Below are 19,908 nucleotides of genomic sequence, written 5' to 3' on the forward strand. Positions count from 1 at the left end.
AGAGTTCTTGGTTTTTACAGAAACAGGGTTGTTCGAAGCAAATGAGACAGGGCCTGATGGTTTTTCTTATAGTGTGTGTGTGTGTGTGTGTGTGTGTGTGTTTCTTGAGTGAATCTTGACTCCTGGCAAGAGCCTGGATAGGTTTTGGCAGATATCTTTTCAAGATTTTGGAAGTAGTTTAACATTGTAACGCTCGACTACTGTAACGCTCTCTACATGGGGCTACCTCGGAAAAGTGTTCGGAAACTTCAGATCGTGCAGAATGCAGCTGCGAGAGCAATTATGGGCTTCTCTAAATATGCCCATGCTACACCAACACTCCGCAGTCTGCATTGGTTGCCGATCAGTTTCCAGAATATCTCCGAGACCGCCTTCTGCTGCACGAATCCCAGTGACTGATTAGGTCCCACAGAGTGGGCCTTCTCCGGGTCCCGTCAACTAAACAATGTCGGTTGGCGGGCCCCAGGGGAAGAGCCTTCTCTGTGGCGGCCCCGACTCTCTGGAACTAGCTCCCCCCAGAGATTAGAACTGCCCCTCCCCTCCTTGCCTTTCGCAAACTCCTTAAACCCACCTTTGTCGTCAGGCATGGGGGGACTGAGATATCTCCCCCGGGCCTATATAATTTATGTATGGTATGTTTGTAGGTATGTCAGCTTAAAAATGGGTTTTTTTAAACTATTTTAAATTTTAAATTGTAAATTATTAGATTTGTCAGGAACTGTTTTTATTGTGCTGTGAGCCACCCCGAGTCTACGGAGAGGGGCAGCATACAAATCTAATAAATTAAATAAATAAATAAATAAATTGTCCACTTCCTAAAGACTGACTCAAGGTCTCCAAGTTGACTTAGTGCTTGATTAGGACTAGAATCTATTGACTCCTCGGTATCTTTACTATAACAAAGTGGCTCTCCCCATGGAGGAATCCATCATTTCCCCCCCTGCTATATACAACCAGTATTACAGATTATTAAAGATTACTTCCGGGACCGCCTTCTGCCGCACAAATCCCAGTGGCCGGTTAAGTCCCACAGACTTGACCTTCTCCAGGTCCCGTCGACCAGACAATGTTGTCTGGCGGGGCCGAGGGAAGAGCCTTCTCTGTGGTGGCCCCGGCCCTCTGGATTTCAGCTCCTTCCAGAGATTCGCACTGCCCCCACTCTCCTCACTTTTCACAAGAGTCTTAAGACTCACTTATGTCGCCAGGCATGGGGCAATTAGATCAAAGCCCCCACCCCAGCTACCAAATGTGGTTATGACTGAGTTGGTTGACTGTTTTTAATATAGTAGGATATTAGCGTATAGTTTTCATTAATTAGATTTGTGTACACATTGTTTTGTATTGTGCCATGTGAGCCAGCCCGAGTCTTCGGAGTAGGGCAGCATACAAATGTAATAAATAAATGGATGAATGAATGAATGAATGAATGAATAAATAAATATAAATCAATAAATAAATATTTTAGGTTTAGGTTTAGGTTTAGGTTTAGGTTTATTGGATTTATATGCCGCCCCTCTCCGCAAACTCGGGGCGGCTCACAACAATAATAAAAAACAGTACAGTACACAATACCAAATCCAATGCCCACCCATCCAGTTCCAATTGAAATTAATAATCTCATAAAAAGCAGTATATATAAAAAACAGGCACACAGTCAATCAATCAACAAAACAACATGGGCAAGGGGGAGGTGTTTTAGTTCCCCCATGCCTGACGGCAAAGGTGGGTCTTAAGGAGTTTACGAAAGGCAGGGAGGGTGGGGGCAATCCTAATCTCAGGGGGGAGCTGGTTCCAGAGGGTCGGGGCCCCCACAGAGAAGGCTCTTCCCCTGGGTCCCGCCAGACGACATTGTTTAGTCGACGGGACCCGGAGAAGGCCAACTCTGTGGGACCTAACCGGTCGCTGGGATTCGTGCGGCAGGAGGCGGTCCCGAAGATATTCTGGTCCGGTGCCATGAAGGGCTTTATAGGTCATAACCAACACTTTGAATTGTGACCAGAAACTGATCGGCAGCCAATGCAGACTGCGGAGTGTCTATTACCTATTATTTAAGCCTATTTTTTCTGTCTTCTTGAATAATTCAGAACCCTCTTGCCTCTCTTCTACTGTATGTGGTTCCAAATACATAAGGGAGGGAGGAAGGGATGGAAAGAGAGAATGAGTGACAGAGGGGGGAGGGAGACTCAGGGTGGCTAACTACAATAAAACACGATACAAAAAGTTAAACCCCATAATAAAATCATTCATCTCACAATCATACAACAGTCATGCTGGAGCAAGATGTCAATGCTCAGCTGTCTCAAGACTTATGATGTGTTTGATCCTTCCTTGCTATACATATGTGTTCTGCCGGCATGACCCAACCAGCCGTAATTACAGGGTAGTTAGTCCAAACAGACACACACCACACGATAGAAGGAAAACAAAAGGTCTTTATCAACAGAAAAGCAGAAACAACTCCCTTTTTAAATGTCAAAGGGATTTTCTGGTACACACAAGGCACAAGTTAAATGCAATCCAATTTCTCACCCAGTAACTGGGAAATTGAGTCCAATTCCAAAGTCCAGAAATTCCACACACAGTCTTGAACAGGGAAACAGCAAACCACGATCTTGACGAAACTATGAATCAGATAAACTTCGATGAGGCTAAACCAGCACGCTGCTCTTTTTATCTGTAGCACTAATTACAGCAGCCCCACCCAACCATAGGTGGCCTCACTTATCTCCTGTTGTTGTTCTTATGTCCTTCAGTTGTTCTCTCCTATGCATCACTCTAAGCATGCGTGGGTCCATCATAAGTTCTTGTTCAGAATCCAGGGATGGTAAGGATGATTGATCTCCTCCTGGGCTGTCTGCCAAACTCTCCTCTTCCCTGTCACTCACGCTTCCTTCGACAGAGGAGACTTCATCGGCAGATTCTATCGGGAGCAAAACAGGCCTGTGGCATGTGGATGTTTCCCCCACCTCCACCTCCACATTCCTTGGGGCAGGAGCTGGGCCAGAGCTAACCAGAACACATATGGTGGGGAATAAATAATGTTTCCTTTTCTCTTCCTGTTAGATGTATGATATGTTCCCACAATTAATGAAACACCTCCCAGGCCCTCACAAGGAAGCCCTGGCTTCTGTGGATATTATCCATGCATTTGCAAAGCAGGAAATAGAGAAACACCAGGAATATCAGTGTCTACATGAGCCACAAGATTTCATTGATTACTATCTTTTTCAGATGGAGAAGGTATGCATTTATTGTGATTCAATTCGCAGGCAAGAAATTATTATTTTCCTTGACATAAATAAACAAGCAGAGCTGCTGATAATGTATTACTTCATCTTGGATTTTTCTTCTTGTTTATTCAGCTCCCATTGTGAATTTTTGTCTAAGCTAGAAGCTCTATAAGAAATGGGTCCACACACAACTGGATTATCCAAGTTTTCAACATATATTTTAAAAAAACAAATCATAGCAGAAATAGTTAACGGTAGCAAGAGATAAAAGTGAATTGTGGGCAGCATTCCATTTCTAATTACCATCTGCTATCACAGTCTGAACCTGGAAGTCATTAAAAGGTTATCTTAAATCCAGTCTTTAATTCACCACACTTACAGTACTTTGGCGGGAATCCCAGAAAGGCAAACAATTGCAATTTCCACATCGATTTATTTTAACAGAAAGAGTTCTTGATTACCAGGTTTAAACTATCTTTAGTCAAACATTGGCATTTACAAAGATCTCATCACAAGACCTTTGCTTATATAGCCACAAGGCATAGCCAAGTGTTCTATAGAGCTATTCAGACCCAGATCTTTTCCTCCTCAAATATTCCTGCCTGCTAATACTTCTGTGTACCCTTGCATCTAGAAGGGGCTCTTCGTCATCTCCTGAGTCACTCAAAAGCACCTCTGAAGGTCCAACAGTCCCTGATTGGCTTTCAGCCTCTGACACCACATCCTCTTCGACTTCCTGGGTCTCAGACTTGGGTGCCAAGTATAAAGGTCTAGAATACCAAAACACACCCGTCTCTTGATCCTCAGAATCTGTGATCAGATGAGCGGGATTGGGATGGGCCACAACAAGAATTATATAGTACCTCTGCTTTCCTTAGATGTGGAAAGTGAGGGAAACTTTTAACTGATAACTGTTTGTTATTGTCTCATGTTCCCCTGTCACTCTTTTTATTAAACAAGTTCCATTATGAAGAAAAAATATTAGTAGGATAGGGATTTTGAATCATTCATATTTAATCTTTGAAAAAATTGGGAGAGGACAGATACTTCCATAGCCTTAACTATAGGTAAAAATTTAAAATATTTAAATATTTTAAATATTTTAAAAGAAGAAGGAAGAAAAGGTTGTCCTTTCGCAAGTTTTGGGGGAAAGACCCAGAAGTAGGGTCTTTTTTAGAAGTAACTTATCGTACTTACCCATGTAGAGCATGTTCCAATAATCCAACCAAGAGATAAACAGGACGTCAAAACAGCAGCTTTGGAAAGCAATCAAGCAGTAGTGGTATTAGGGTGGAAGGATAGTAATAAATGGACAATCCAGAATTGGTACTGGTATATGGTGGACCACATCCACTTCGAAATTATGGAAATAAGATTAAATAACTTTGATGAAAATAAATTGGAGAAGCTGATGGCACGATGGAATAAGGTGAAAAATTATATCTTAAGTAGAATTTATGACGACAATGTGAAAAATAAACTCCAATCACTTTTTGTATGTAAAGAAATGTAAACCGGAGCCAAGGAAGAAATTGAAATGTATTGTAAATAATTTAACCCCCTAAATGGTGGTGGGGTTTATTGGTGTTGGGCACTTTTTCTTTAAGATTTTTTTGTTTGTTTGTTGTAATAAAAATGTAATAAAAATATTTAAAAAAAGAAGAAGAGATAAACAGGACATGAGTGATACAGGAATAGGCACTAGTAGAAGTTGTACAAAGATAATCCGGGCTATGGCTGCCATCTGCAGTTTGAGGAGGCATTGTGAGTCTGGAAGAACTGCCAGAAACCCAGAAACTAAAACAATCACAGGAAAGCTACATAGAATTCATTGTAATTTTCATTTTCTATTTTGAACATCAGAGCAAGAATGACCCTGACTCTATAGGTGTTGTAAATCTAGGATAGGGGTGTCAACAGTGAAGGGCTACCAAAAATTTTACTACCACACTGTGGGCATGGCTTATGCAGGATGCCCTGCATTTTCTTTTAACATTTTTCAGTGCAAATTGGGTACTCTGGGATGGTGTTCCATTTTTGCTACCCCACTGCGTCCCCCCCCCCCATGTCCGGGCAGTAGCCCACCCCTGGGTGTCAAACTCGATTTCATTGCAGACCACAGTAGGTGTTGTCTTTGACCTTAGGGGAACGGGTTGGCCATTATTAAGGTGCCTGTGACCAGCTTGCTGTCACTCATGTCAGCGGTGCCTGAGCTTTGGAGGCTGAGTGTTCTGCTAGTGAAAAGAAGCTCCCAATCTTTGTTTCCAGCTGTGATGGCCTCCTGCAACCGCCTGCCAGCGAAAACATTTTTGCTAATAGATGTACCATGGGCCGATCCTTCACTGTTCCCAGGTCAGCCCCACAGGCTATATTTAAGCACCCCACAGGCCAGATCCAGCCTGCGGGCCTTGAGTTTGACACCCCTGACCTAGCAGAACCCCCAGAAACAAAAATAACCATAGGAAAACTACATAGAATTCATTTTAATTTTAATTTTCCATTTGAAACATCAGAGCAAAAATGATCCCAATTCTACCTACAACGAAGAGAACCTGGTTCAATGTGTTTTTGATTTTTTTTCTGCTGGAACAGAGACAACCTTCGCTACTCTGATGTGGGCTCTGCTCCTCTTGACAAATCATCCTGACATTCAAGGTGAGTGAAATCTGGATTATGGGGACAAGGGCCAGACTCAGGTTTTAAAACACAGAGGAATTATTTGGAAGTATGTAAAATAGCAAAGCCGCCCCGAGTCTTCGGAGAGGGGCGGCATACAAATCCAAATAATAAATAAATAAATAAAGGCGGTTGAATGATGAACTGAATCTATTCTTCATAGTAATTTTCCTTAGTGGATTCCTGAATTATGAACATGATCTTAACATGATTAAATGAAAACGTAAAAGGTATCAAGGTGCCATGTAATACCCCAATGAAAGAAGACTCTGTGACAAGCAGTTCCTCAAAGTTCCACTTTATTAGAGATGTCATATTGGCACATCTGGGAAAACCAAAATCTGAAAGTTCCTGGGTTTTTCCCACCCAAAAGAGAGTCAAAGACCCATCCCCTCCATCCACATGTCCATCCCCATGCTCCAATCAATTCATCATCCCAACTGGTGACAACTCCCAGTCACACCTCTTCAGGTACAGGCTAAATGTCCTTGACTCTTAGAGAAAGAATATTGTTATGGCTAAATAACTTTACCAACTCCATGCAACTCCCCTACCACTTTCCCACAGCACTAAGTGTGGCAGCCCTGAAGATCCAAAGAAAAAGATGGCCTCAAGGACTGATAGAAGGGCTGCATGAACACTTGTATGAGAGAGTTTAGTTTATCTTGATGATATATTGATTCATACTGAAACTAAGATGCAACATGTTAAATTGCTACAGGAGCTTTTGAAGAAATTAAGGGCAGCTAAGTTGTTTTTGGATATGTTTTTTTATTTTTTTCTCTCCACATACAATCATACAATGCAATATACCATCTATTTTGCATTACAATTAAAGGCAGTATCGTGTTAGTAAAACATATATAATCAAAAAAAATTTCTACATTCATATTCATTGATTTCGGTATACATCATTTTTCCGTGTTGCCAACTTTCTAATTTTGTCAACCAGATAAATTAAGTTATTTGCCAAGCTATCCAAATGTGATTTTCAATCAGCCTCCAGGGCTGATAGAAGTTACATACGGGGAGCCTTCTTTGATATCCTCATTCAAGTATTGAGTGAGGAACTAAAAACTGGAAATTAGTACAAAGCTCAAACAATTGTGTATATTTTAAATGCAGAAATCTACCAAAGTTTTCAGATTCTTCCCCTCAGCCAAAATTATGTGTAGGAGAACCAATTAGAATATGATAATGAGTATCTACATCTACATCTACATCTATATTTAAACATAGATACATAGAAGACTGATGGCAGAAAAAGACCTCCTGGTCCATCTAGTCTGCCCTTATACTATTTTCTGTATTTTATCATAGGATGAATATATGTTTATCCCAGGCATGTTTAAATTCAGTTACTGTGGATTTATCAACCGCATCTGCTGGAAGTTTATTCCAAACATCTACTACTCTTTCAGTAAAATAATATTTTCTCATGTTGCTTTTGATCTTTCCCCCAACTAACTTCAGATTGTGTCCCCTTGTTCTTGTGTTCACTTTCCTATTAAAAACACTTCCCTCCTGGACCTTATTTAACCCTTTCACATATTTAAATGTTTCGATCATGTCCCCCCCCCCTTTCCTTCTGCCCTCCAGACTATATAGATTGAGTTCATTAAGTCTTTCCTGATACATTTTATGCTTAAGACCTTCCACCATTCTTGTAGCCCGTCTTTGGACCCGTTCAATTTTGTCAATCTCTTTTCGTAGGTGAGGTCTCCAGAACTGAACACAGTCTTCCAAATGTGGTCTCACCAGCACTCTATATAGCGGGATCATAATCTCCCTCTTCCTGGTTGTTATATCTCTAGCTATGCAGGCAAGCATCCTACTTGCTTTTCCTACCGCCTGACTGCACTGTTCACCCATTTATTTATCTATATCTATATCATCTCTATCTCTATCTCTATATCTCATCTCTATCTCTATATCATATCATATCATATCTATCTATCTATCTATCATCTATCTATCTATCTATCTATCTATCTATCTATCCTATCTATCCTATCTATCTATCTATCCTATCTATCTATCTATCCTATCTATCCATCCATCCATCCATCCATCCATCCATCCATCCATCCATCCATCCACCCACCTATCTATCCATCTAATCTATATCATATTGATATACAATTTGATAATTTGATATTAAACCCTCTCTAAGCAATTTACAAAGTCAGCCTATTTGCCCCCAACAATCTGGGTTCTTACTTTACCCACCCAAAAGTAGGGAAGGGTGAGTCAATCTATTGAGATTCGAACTGCCAAATTGTAGGCAGCAGGCAGTCAACAGAAGTAGCATGCAGTACTGCACTATAACCACTGCGTCAATGTGGCTCTTCTAATAAGATGGTTGTTAAGTCAATATTAGAAGGCAGTACAGGAAGCAATGGATGGAAACTTATCAAGGAAAGAAGCAACTTGGAATTAAGCAGAAATTTCCTGACAATGAGGACCAGTGGAATGAATTGCCTTCAGAAGTTATGGCTGCTCCAACATTGGAGATTTTTAAGAAGAGATTGGACAACCATTTGTCTAACATGATAGAGGGTTTCCTACCTGAGCCGAAGACTTCTTTTATTCTGTTATTTTTGTTATACACTTTCTGAGCTGCCATTGTGCCCTGGTTGACAAGGGGCTACTCAAACCACAGTTCAGGCCTGTTATATTATTCTCTACATAAGGATTCTGCCCTTATGTTATAACTCCTTAGCTGCTAAAATATTCTGGGAAATTCCTATCTCTTTTATAAACAAGTTTTACTATTGGATCGGTATGACACATTTCTTTGAATGTGGCTACAATCCTCTCTAAAGAGGTAAAATTATACAGAATTGTCCACCTCTCAATGATCTCAGCATAAGCTGTGAGGTAAAATTCTGTCTTATTCTGTTCAATTGTTTATAAAGTGTTCTGTCGAGCTCTCTGGTGGAATCCTCCCAAAAATGCACAGATACAATTTCAGACACACACACGTTTGAAAATTCAAAACAATGTTCTTTATACCGAAAATGCTAATAAACAGAGCACTCTTTTTGTATAGCAAAGAGCACTAGTCTCCAAACAAATTGGTAATTTGTACAAGTCCCTTATCAGTTCTGTGATACTTGGCTTGCAGCTGTGAGGTAATTCACAGTCCTTCTTCTTTCACAAAGTGAAACACACTTTGCTCTGGGTTAGTTTCAAAGCGGGGGGAAATCAGCACACAAAGATCAAAGTCAGCAAAGCAGTCATGAAACACAATGATCAGATAATCCTCCACAATGGCCAAACCCACAGGCTGCTATTTATAGCAGCCTCACTAATTACCACAGCCCCACCCAACCACAGGTGGCCTCATTTTCTTTGATAATAATCTCTCAGTTGTTGTTGCCTATGTATCGCTCTCCGCATGCGTGGCTGTATCATTAACTCTTGTTCTGAATCCAAGGAGGAGCTAGATAATTGATCTCCTTCTGAGCTGTCTGCCACACTCTCCTCCTCCCTATCACTCATGTCTTCTTGGTCAGAGGAGCCTTCATCAGCAGATTCCACTGGGGAGTAAAACAGGCCTGCAGCATGTGGATGTCTCCCCCACATCCACAGTCCTTGGGGCAGGAGCTGGGCCAGAGCTAACCACAACAATAAAGTCTTCATTTTTAACTCTGGTCTGTGATCATAATAATGGATTGATGGATATTTCTGAGGATTAAAATTGGGAAATGAATAAATAAATGAACAAAGGAATTAAAAATGCAATATTGAACATAAAGCTTCTGTTTACCCCCTTTTCCTCCTCCTCCTCATTATTCCAGAGAAAGTCCAGAAAGAGATTGAAGATGCGTTTGGTTCCTCAGGGTCAATTTCCTACCAGGATCGGAAGAAGCTGCCCTACACCAATGCTGTGATTCATGAAATGCAACGTTTTAAATATGTCTTGCTATATGGGATTCCCAGGCAAAACACAAAGGATGTGACGATGAGGGGATATCACATTCCAAAGGTGAGAAACATGTCCAGGATGCATTGCAGGAGCCCAAAATGAAAGAAAAAGGGAAATAGGTTACTTGGACAGAAGGTGGGAAACTGCAATTAGCCTTGTAAAATTAAATAAGCAAGAATATCAAACATTTTTGAGGGATGAATTATGAGTGTAAATAATAATAATAATAATAATAATAATAATAATAATAATAATAATAATAATTTATTGGATTTGCATGCCACCACTCTCCGCAGACTCGGGGCGGCTAACAACAATAATAAAAACAACATGTACAATCCAATAATAAAAAACAACTAAAAACCCCTATTATAAAACCAAACATACACACAAACATACCATGCATAACTTGTAATGGCCGAGGGGGAAGGAATATCTCAACTCCCCCATGCCTGGCGGTATAAATGAGTCTTGAGTAGTTTACGAAAGACAGGGAGGGTGGGGGCAGTTCTAATCTCCGGGGGGAGTTGATTCCAGAGGGCTAGGGCCGCCACAGAGAAGGCTCTTCCTCTGGGGCCTGCCAAACGACATTGTTTAGTCAACGGGACCCGGAGAAGGCCAACTCTGTGGGACCTTATCGGTCGCTGGGATTCGTGCGGTAGCAGGCGGTTCCGGAAGTACTCTGGTCCAATGCCATGTAGGGCTTTAAAGGTCATGACCAACACTTTGAATTGTGACCAGAAACTGATCGGCAGCCAATGCAAGCCACGGAGTGTTGAAGAAACGTGGGCGAATCTTGGAAGCCCCACGATGGCTCTCGCAGCTGCGTTCTGCACGATCTGAAGTTTCCGAACACTTTTCAGAGGTAGCCCCATGTAGAGAGCGTTGCAAATCCAAAGACCTCTCTGATTTTAAAATTAGAACCTGAAATGTTTTATATTTATCCTAGCAAGTTGATAAGAGTTTTAGGGGCTGAACTTTCTTTGTTCTCTTCTTCAAGAGACAAGGTGGCCTTAGTTAATAGTATTTATTTTGTCCAACACATAATACACATTGAAGAGAATAGATATGTAACAATATAAATAAAGAAAAGAATAGAAGAAAAGATATAAAAGTATAGGTGAACTTATTTGAAAGGAAGGAAAGATAAATGAGATAAGGAGAGACAATTGGACAGGGGATGGAAGGCACAACAGTGCACTTATGCACGCCCCTTACTGACCTCTAAGGAACCTGGAGAGGTCAATCGTGGATAGTCTAAGGGAGAAATGTTGGGGGTTAAGGGATGATACTACTGAGTCGGGTAATGAGTTCCACGCTTCGACAACTCGGTTGCTGAAGTCATATTTTTTACAGTCAAGTTTGGAGCGGTTAATATTAAGTTTGAATCTGTTGCGTGCTCTTGTGTTGTTGCGATTGAAGCTGAAGTAGTCATTGACAGGTAGAACGTTGCAGCATATGATCTTGTGGGCAATACTTAGATCGTGTTTTAGGCGACATAGTTCTAAGCTTTATAGACTTTCTAGTTAAGAGAAAGAAAGTTAAGCTGCTGAGCAGCCACTGCCCACAGAAACTGCTCTGAGAAACTAACAAACACGGATGTACAAAGGCAGGTTACGTGCAAGTGTTTCATCAATATTGTTTGGACTTCTTTGCCTGTTTCCTTTATGAAACTGTTCTGTGTTAAGCATATATACATATATATTTACAGAGGACCATTATCACTCCAGACCTGCGTTCTGTTCTCCTTGATCCTGAACAATGGGAGACTCCTGGAAAATTCAATCCAAATCATTTTTTAGACAAGGATGGTAAATTCATTGACCGAGAAGAGTTTCTGCCCTTTGGAATAGGTAAAACTGTGAGCTCAAAGTGGCTTACTCAATTCTTATTTCATTTATTCATTTTTTAAAATTACATTTATATCTCACCCATCTCATTAGCAAGGGATTCTCGGCAGCTTACAACTTAAAGATTCCCATGACCACATCTCCTGAGCTGTCCTGAGGTCATCCTGCTCTGAACAGGAAATCAATGAATGTATTTGTTTGTTTGTTTGTTTGTTCGTTCGTTCGTTCGTTCGTTCGTTCGTTCGTTCGTTCGTTCGTTCGTTCGTTCATTCATTCATTCATTCATTCATTCATTCATTCATTCACTCAGTTTTTATGCCGCCCGTCTCCTTAGACTCAGGGCAGCTGACAACATGTTAGCAATAGCACTTCTTAAAAGAGCCAGGCTATTGCCCCCACAATCTGGGTCCTCATTTGACCCACCTTGGAAGGGTGGAAGGCTGAGTCAACCTTGAGCCGGTGATGAGATTTGAACCGCTAACGTTCAGATCTACAGTCAGCTTCAGTGGCCTGCAGTACAGCACTCTACCTGAATCCTAATTTCTTCTAGTATTTGGGGAAGATTCATGGCAAACTTTACATTCTGGACCATTCCTGAACAGACAAGATGACCATGAAACATAGAAACATAGAAACATAGAAGTCTGACGGCAGAAAAAGACCTCATGGTCCATCTAGTCTGCCCTTGTACTATTTTTTGTATTTTATCTTAGGATGGATATATGTTTATCCCAGGCATGTTTAAATTCAGTGGCTGTGGATTTACCAACCACGACTGCTGGAAGTTTGTTCCAAGGATCTACTACTCTTTCAGTAAAATAATATTTTCTCATATTGCTTTTGATCTTTCCCCCAACTAACTTCAGATTATGCCCCCTTGTTCTTGTGTTCACTTTCCTATTAAAAACACTTCCCTCCTGAACCTTATTTAACCTTTTGACATATTTAAATGTTTCGATCATGTCCCCCCTTTTCCTTCTGTCCTCCAGACTATACAGATTGAGTCCATTGAGTCTTTCCTGATACGTTTTATGCTTAAGACCTTCCACCATTTTTGCAGCCCGTCTTTGGACCCGTTCAATTTTGTCAATATCTTTTTGTACGTGAGGTCTCCAGAACTGGACACAGTATTCCAAATGTGGTCTCACCAGCACTCTATATAGCGGGATCACAATCTCCTTCTTCCTGCTTGTTATACCTCTAGCTATGCAGCCAAGCATTCCACTTGCTTTTCCTACTGCCTGACTCCACCATCACCTGGCACTACCAGAACACGGCACGAGCGCGTGTGCGCTCCTGGCAGGTGTGCCCTCCTAGTGCTGGATTTGGCTTCCTGCGCACGCCCAGAAGCCAAATCATGCGCAAGAACGCTCGTGCACGCAAAAATTTGCCCATTTTCAGCTTTTTTGAGCAGTGCAGTTTAATCCCCAGGCTTTTGATCCTTTTAGTTGCCCTTCTTTGAACTTTTTCCAAAGTCTCGATGTCTTTTTGATAATATGGTGGCAAAAATTGGTTGCGGTATTCCAGGTGTGGTCTTACTAGGGTTTTTATAAAGGTTTTTTGATGAGTCGGTATAAATCTGTAGAACAGATTATTATCCTCTTTATGCTTGTTTTGTCTCACGTACAGGTCAACGCGCCTGTGTGGGAGAGCAGCTGGCAAGAGTTGAGATCTTCGTCTTTCTGACCATCCTGTTGAGGTCCTTCAGCTTCCGGTTGCCTGAAGGAGTGAAAGAACTCAATGAAGAACCTGTTCCAAAGATCACAATGCATCCTCACCCTTACAAACTATGTGCTATTCCAACACAGGCTTAAACTTTTAAAAACATCATAAAAAGCATAAAACTCTTTTCTATATGCCTCTTCACTTAATTTATCCCCCCCCTTCATTTATTCTACATTAAAACTTTGTCACAAACATACCCAACCATGTCAAACCAGAAGGCCAAGGCATCTCAGGACTCCTCCACAACTGGATTACTGCATTCCTGTCAAATAGGCAACAAATTGTCAAAATTGGTAGCGCCATCTCCACCCCCGCCCCTGTCATAAGCGGCGTCCCCCAGGGAAGCGTACTAGGTCCTACTCTCTTCATTCTCTACATCAATGATCTCTGTGACCACATAGAAAGCAACTGTGTTCTTTTTGCCTACGATGTGAAACTTTTCAACACCACTGATAACACACTCACTCTCCCAAAAGACTTGGACTTTGTCTCAGACTGGTCTAACACCTGGCAACTTCAAATATCAACCAACAAATGCTCTACCCTCCACATTGGCAAAAAGAATCCAAACCGCACATATGAACTGAATAAACAATCTCTCACTGCTAATCCACACTCAGTAAAAGACCTTGGAATACTAATATCGAATGACCTAAGTGCTAAAGCCCACTGCAACAATATCGCCAAAAAAGCCTCTAGAGTTGTTAACCTGATCCTACGCAGCTTCTGCTCAGGCAATCTCACTCTACTCACAAGAGCCTACAAAACTTTTGCCAGACCCATCCTAGACTACTGCTCATCTGTCTGGAACCCATATCACATCTCAGACATCAACACCCTTGAAAATGTCCAAAGATATTTCACCAGAAGAGCCCTTCACTGCTCCACTCGAAACAGAATATCCCACGAGAATAGACTAATAATCCTGGGCCTTGAAAGCCTAGAACTCCAGTGCCTAAAACACGATTTAACTATTGCCCACAAGATCATAACCCTACCACACATCAACTGGACACTAAACGAATGCTCCACCGAACCTATACATACCGCCATCTACAACACCGTCACCAGCCTGGGACTGGAACAATTAGTATTAAACAACACCAGACTCAACAGCTGCCTCGACCTCATCTTCTGCAATAGTAAAAGTGCTATTTATGGACTGCATATCATAGAACCCTTCTCCAACAGCGACCATAGTATGATCAACTTCAACCTCAACCTACGCCATCATAACATTCAACAGAACAACGTGTCACCTAAGTACAATTTCAGGAAAGCTAACTACGAACTCATAGAGGTCAGTCTCTCATTTATTAATTGGCAATCCCTCTTCTCCAACTGCATCTCCATCGATGACCTCTACAACACGTTCTTACTCCAAATCAATAGACTTATAGATCTGTATGTTCCAATTACTCCTCCTAGAAGAAAACAGAAAAACAACATTCCCATCTCATTAAAGAAACTACAAACCAAAAAAAGATCCCTCTGGCGTAGAAACAAAAAAGGTCCTATAAACAACTTTAAAAACCGCTACAGAAGAATATGCCAACAAATAAAAGTAGAATGTCTGAACTACCGCAGTAAACAAGAGGAAAACCTCCTACGCTCCAAATCTAACTGTGCCTTCTACAACTTCGTCAACAACAAACTTAACGACTCCAGACCTATTCCACCTCTCATTGGACCACACAACAAAGAGTACCACGATGACCCATCCAAAGCAAATCTTTTCAACTCCTTCTTTGGCTCCGTTTTTGTTAACAGTAATAACTCATCCCCCCTCTTCGCAAATCGCACTCCTAACTCATTAAATAACCTAAGCCAAATCATCTTCACCACAGACTACGTTGAAAAAGCAATCCGTGATCTCAAACCTTCCCTATCTGTCGGTCCAGATGGTCTTTGTGCATACTTCCTAAGAAAACTCTCATCTGCCATAGCTGAACCTCTAAGCATCATCTTCCAAAATTCCTTCATGACCAGCACTCTCCCCAAACTGTGGTCAAAAGCAGTAGTCATCCCCATCTTCAAAAAAGGAGACCCATCACTAGTTGACAACTACAGACCCATATCACTATGCTGTGTACCTTGTAAAATCATGGAATCAATTATAAATCGTTCAATCACTCTCTACTTAGAATCTAACAACCTACTATCAAAAAAACAATTTGGATTCCGTAAGTAACTATCCTGCAACATACAACTACTCCACTGCAAAAACATCTGGACTACCCACCTTGATCAAGGAAAATTCATCGATGCAATTTATATCGACTTCTGCAAAGACTTTGACTCAGTGGTTCACGACAAACTTCTCCTAAAACTCAAATCCTATGGCATCTCAGGACTCCTCCACAACTGGATTACCGCATTCTTGTCAAACAGACAACAAGTTGTCAAAATCGGAAGCGCCATTTCCTCCCCTGTCCCTGTCAAAAGCGGCGTTCCCCAAGGCAGCGTACTAGGTCCTACTCTTTTCATCCTATACATCAATGACCTCTGCGATAATATCGTAAGCAACTGTGTACTTTTTGCCGACGATGTGAAACTCTTCAACACCACCGACAACACACTCACTCTTCAAAAAGACCTTGACTTCATTTCAGATTGGTCCAACACCTGGCAACTTCAAATATCAACCAACAAATGCTCTACCCTCCACATCGGCAAAAAGAATCCAAACCACATATATGAACTGAATAAACAAATCCTCGCTACCAACCAACACTCAGTAAAAGACCTCGGAATACTCATTTCAAATGACCTAAGTGCTAAAGCCCACTGCAACAATATCGCCAAAAAAGCCTCCAGAGTTGTTAACCTGATCCTACGCAGCTTTTGCTCCGGCAATCTCACACTACTCACAAGAGCCTACAAAACCTATGCCAGACCCATTCTCGAATACAGCTCATCTGCCTGGAACCCACACCGCATCTCAGACATCAACACTCTCGAAAACGTCCAAAGATACTTCACCAGAAGAGCCCTCCACTCGAAACAGAATACCCTACGAAAATAGACTAACCATCCTGGGCCTTGAAAGCCTAGAACTACGGCGTCTAAAACACGATCTAAGTATTGCCCATAAGATCATACGCTGCAACGTCCTTCCGGCCAACGACTACTTCAGCTTCAACAGCAACAACACAAGAGCACACAATAGATTCAAACTTAATATCAATCGCTCCAAACTTGACTGCAAAAAATACGACTTTAACAATCGAGTTGTCGAAGCGTGGAACTCATTACCGGACTCAATAGTGTCAACCCCCAATCCCCTACACTTCTCCATTAAACTCTCCACGATTGACCTCTCCCGATTCCTCAGAGGCCAGTAAGGGGCGTATATAAGTGCACTGTTGTGCCTATCGTCCCCTGTCCAATTCTCTTTTCTTACCTCTTTTATCTTATATATTCTCTCCTCTATATATATTCTCTTCCTATCCACTTCCCTTCTTTTTACTTCCTATCTTTATATATATATTCCTAATGTATATTCTCTCTCATATGTATTGTATATTGGACAAAGAATAAATAATAATAATAATAATAATAATAATAATAATAATAATAATAATAACATCCTACCGGTCAATGACTACTTCAGCTTCAACTGCAATAACACAAAAGCATGCAACAGATTCAAACTTAATACGAACCGCGCCAAGCTTGACTGTAAAAAATATGATTTCAACAATCGAGTTATCGAAGCGTGGAACTCATTACCGGACTCAATTGTGTCAACCCCTAACCCCCAACACTTCTCCCTTAGACTCTCCACGATTGACCTCTCCGGGTTCCTAAGAGGCCAGTAAGGGGCGTACATAAGTGCACTGGTGTGCCTTTCGTCCCCTGTCCAATTGTCTTGCCTTTTTCTCACTTATCATATATATCCTCTTCTTTTCATATATCCTTCCTCTAAGTTCACTTTCACCCTCTTTTATATTATCACATGTCTATCTTTCTTCCTATGTATTTGTATATTGGACAAATGAATAAATAAATAATAAATAAATAAAAATATGCTAAGTAAATTTGTTACATTTTGGCTTAGTTTCCTTTTGCATGCCAATAAAGAACAAAATTGTCCCTATTGCCATCATTGTCCTTGTGGAACTTTCTCCCTGGTGCTTCCAAGTCAATCTTGAGATAGTTATTTCCTTTTGTCTAATACTTTTTGCTTTTCTTCCTGGTTTCTGTACTTCATTGATTGGAAACAAATAGCAATGCGTCTTTCGATGACCTGTAGTAATTAGCGCTGGTATCCTGTCAACAAGTGATTGCCACATTCAGTCTCATACTTCTGACCTTTTGCCACTTAAGTAGCAGAGGAAGAGAGGGTTTTTTGTTTTGTTCTTTTAAATCAAGAGTCAAAGCAGTTAAGGAAAGAAAGTCATGTATTATATACCTTCTAGAGCAGTGTTTCCCAACCTTGGCAACTTGGAGATATTTGGACTTCAACTCCCAGAATTCCCCAGCCAGCATTCGCTGGTTGGGGAATTCTGGGAGTTGAAGTCCAGATATCTTCAAATCGCCAAGGTTGGGAAACACTGTTCTAGAGCTATTTTGGTGAATGACGAACTTTATACATGAAATAAATAATTAAATGAATAACAAGCAAGAAAGTCATTCAATCGTATCAGGAAAGACTTCATGAACTCCATCTGTATAGTCTGGAGGACAGAAGGAAAAAGGACATGATCGAAACATTTCAATATGTTAAAGGGTTAAATAAGGTCCAGGAGGGAAGTGTTTTTAATAGGAAAGTAAACACAAGAACAAGGGGACACAATCTGAAGTTAGTTGGGGGAAAGATCAAAGGCAGCATGAGAAAATATTATTTTACTGATTTTTACTATTATTAATATTATTTTATTATGTTTACTCTAAAGCAGTGAGGGTAAACCTTTTTTCCCTCAGGTGCCGAAAGATTGTGGGTGTGCACGCGCATGAGTGCCCACATCCATCATTCAATGCCTGGGGAGGGCAAAAAGTAGCTTCTCTCGCTCTCCCCAGAGGCCCTCTGGAGGCCGGAAATGGCCTGTTTCCCAACTTCTGGTGGGCCCAATAGGCTTGTGCTTCGCCCTCTTAGCGGGAGCCAGGGGAGAATAAAAACACCCTTCCCTATCCCCCCTGGAGTCTCTCTGGAAGCCAAAAACACCCTCCCAGAGCCTCTGTGTGAGCCAAAAATCAGCCAACTGGCAAACACATGCACGATGGAGCTGAGCTAGGGCAACAGCTCGCATGCCAGCAGAGCCGTTTGCCCAGGTTCGCCTGGTGCACCAGTTGCGGCCCTATTTGGACTGGGAGTCATTGCTCACAGTCGCTCATGCTCTCATCACCTCGAGGTTCGATTACTGCAACACTCTCTACATGGGGCAACCTTTGAAAAGTGTTCGGAAACTCCAGATCATGCAGCATGCGGCCGCGAGAGCCATCGTGGGGCTCCCTAGATTTGCCCACGTTTCTGCAACACTCCATGGCCTGCACTGCCTGCCGATCAGTTTCCGGTCACAATTCAGAGTGTTGGTAATGACCTTTAAAGCCCTAGGTGGCATTGGACCAGAGTACCTCCGGAACTGCCTGCTACCGCACGAATCCCAGCAACCGATAAGGTCCCACAGAGTTGGCCTTCTCCAGGTCCTGTTGACTAAACAATGTCGTTTGGTGGGCCCCAGGGGAAGAGCCTTCTCTGTGGTGGCCCCGGCCCTCTGGAACAAACTCCCCCCGGAGATTAGAACTGCTCCCACCCTCCCTGTCTTTCGTAAACTACTCAAGACTCACTTATACTGCCAGGCATGGGGGAGATGAGACACCTTTCCCCCAGGCTTTTTTTAATACTTTGTTTTATGTTTGGTATGAATGTGCTGTTTGGTTTTTTTAAATAATGATAAGGTTTTATATGTTTTTTAATATTAGATTTGTTCCACTACTATATTGTTTTTATTACTGTTGTGAGCTGCCCGGAGTCTTCGGAGAGGGGCGGCATACAAATCTAATAAATAAATAAATGAATGAATGAATGAATGAATGAATGAACAAACAAACAAACAAACAAACAAACAAACAAACAAGGCTCCGAGTGCCACCTGTGCAAAGGTTCGCCATCACTGCCCTAAAGGAAGTCCTATGAATGGATAATTGTGTAATGATCCTGGGAACCGAGTGAAACCTGAGTCATTCTTAGAATTCTGCAGTGTACTTAAGGGGAAAACGAAAACATCTGGATCCCAGGAATAAGAGCAGATGTGAGTCTTTCAAAGGTACATCTTTCAGGCTATGCTCTTCAGAATGAGGCTTAGCAAGGCGATCAGTAGTTTGGTGGTAAGGAATAAAAAGCATAATAAAATTATTGGGTCACAAGGCAAAACACAATACCGCAAAGGATGGCTAGGTTGCTAATGAAGTCAACAAGAACCTATTGGGTTTAATGATGCTCCAGAGTTGGGCAATTGTTTGTTTGTTTCTTTCTTTATTTGTTTGTTTATTT

General features: G+C 41.5%; 1 protein-coding gene across 1 annotated transcript in view; it reads left to right on the plus strand.

The window, feature by feature from the left end:
* The window catches only part of LOC139168234 (cytochrome P450 2J2-like), a 63,959-nt gene that overhangs the window by 10,811 nt on the left and 33,240 nt on the right, over window positions 1–19,908 (plus strand). Inside the window, exons 2-4 of the mRNA XM_070753749.1 lie at window positions 3,064–3,240; window positions 5,744–5,885; window positions 9,710–9,897. Coding sequence (XP_070609850.1) covers window positions 3,064–3,240; window positions 5,744–5,885; window positions 9,710–9,897 — 507 coding nt within the window. The remainder of the gene's footprint in view (window positions 1–3,063; window positions 3,241–5,743; window positions 5,886–9,709; window positions 9,898–19,908) is intronic.

The sequence above is a fragment of the Erythrolamprus reginae genome, chromosome 5 (genome assembly GCF_031021105.1).
Source record: "Erythrolamprus reginae isolate rEryReg1 chromosome 5, rEryReg1.hap1, whole genome shotgun sequence".
NCBI classification, from domain to species: domain Eukaryota; kingdom Metazoa; phylum Chordata; class Lepidosauria; order Squamata; family Dipsadidae; genus Erythrolamprus; species Erythrolamprus reginae.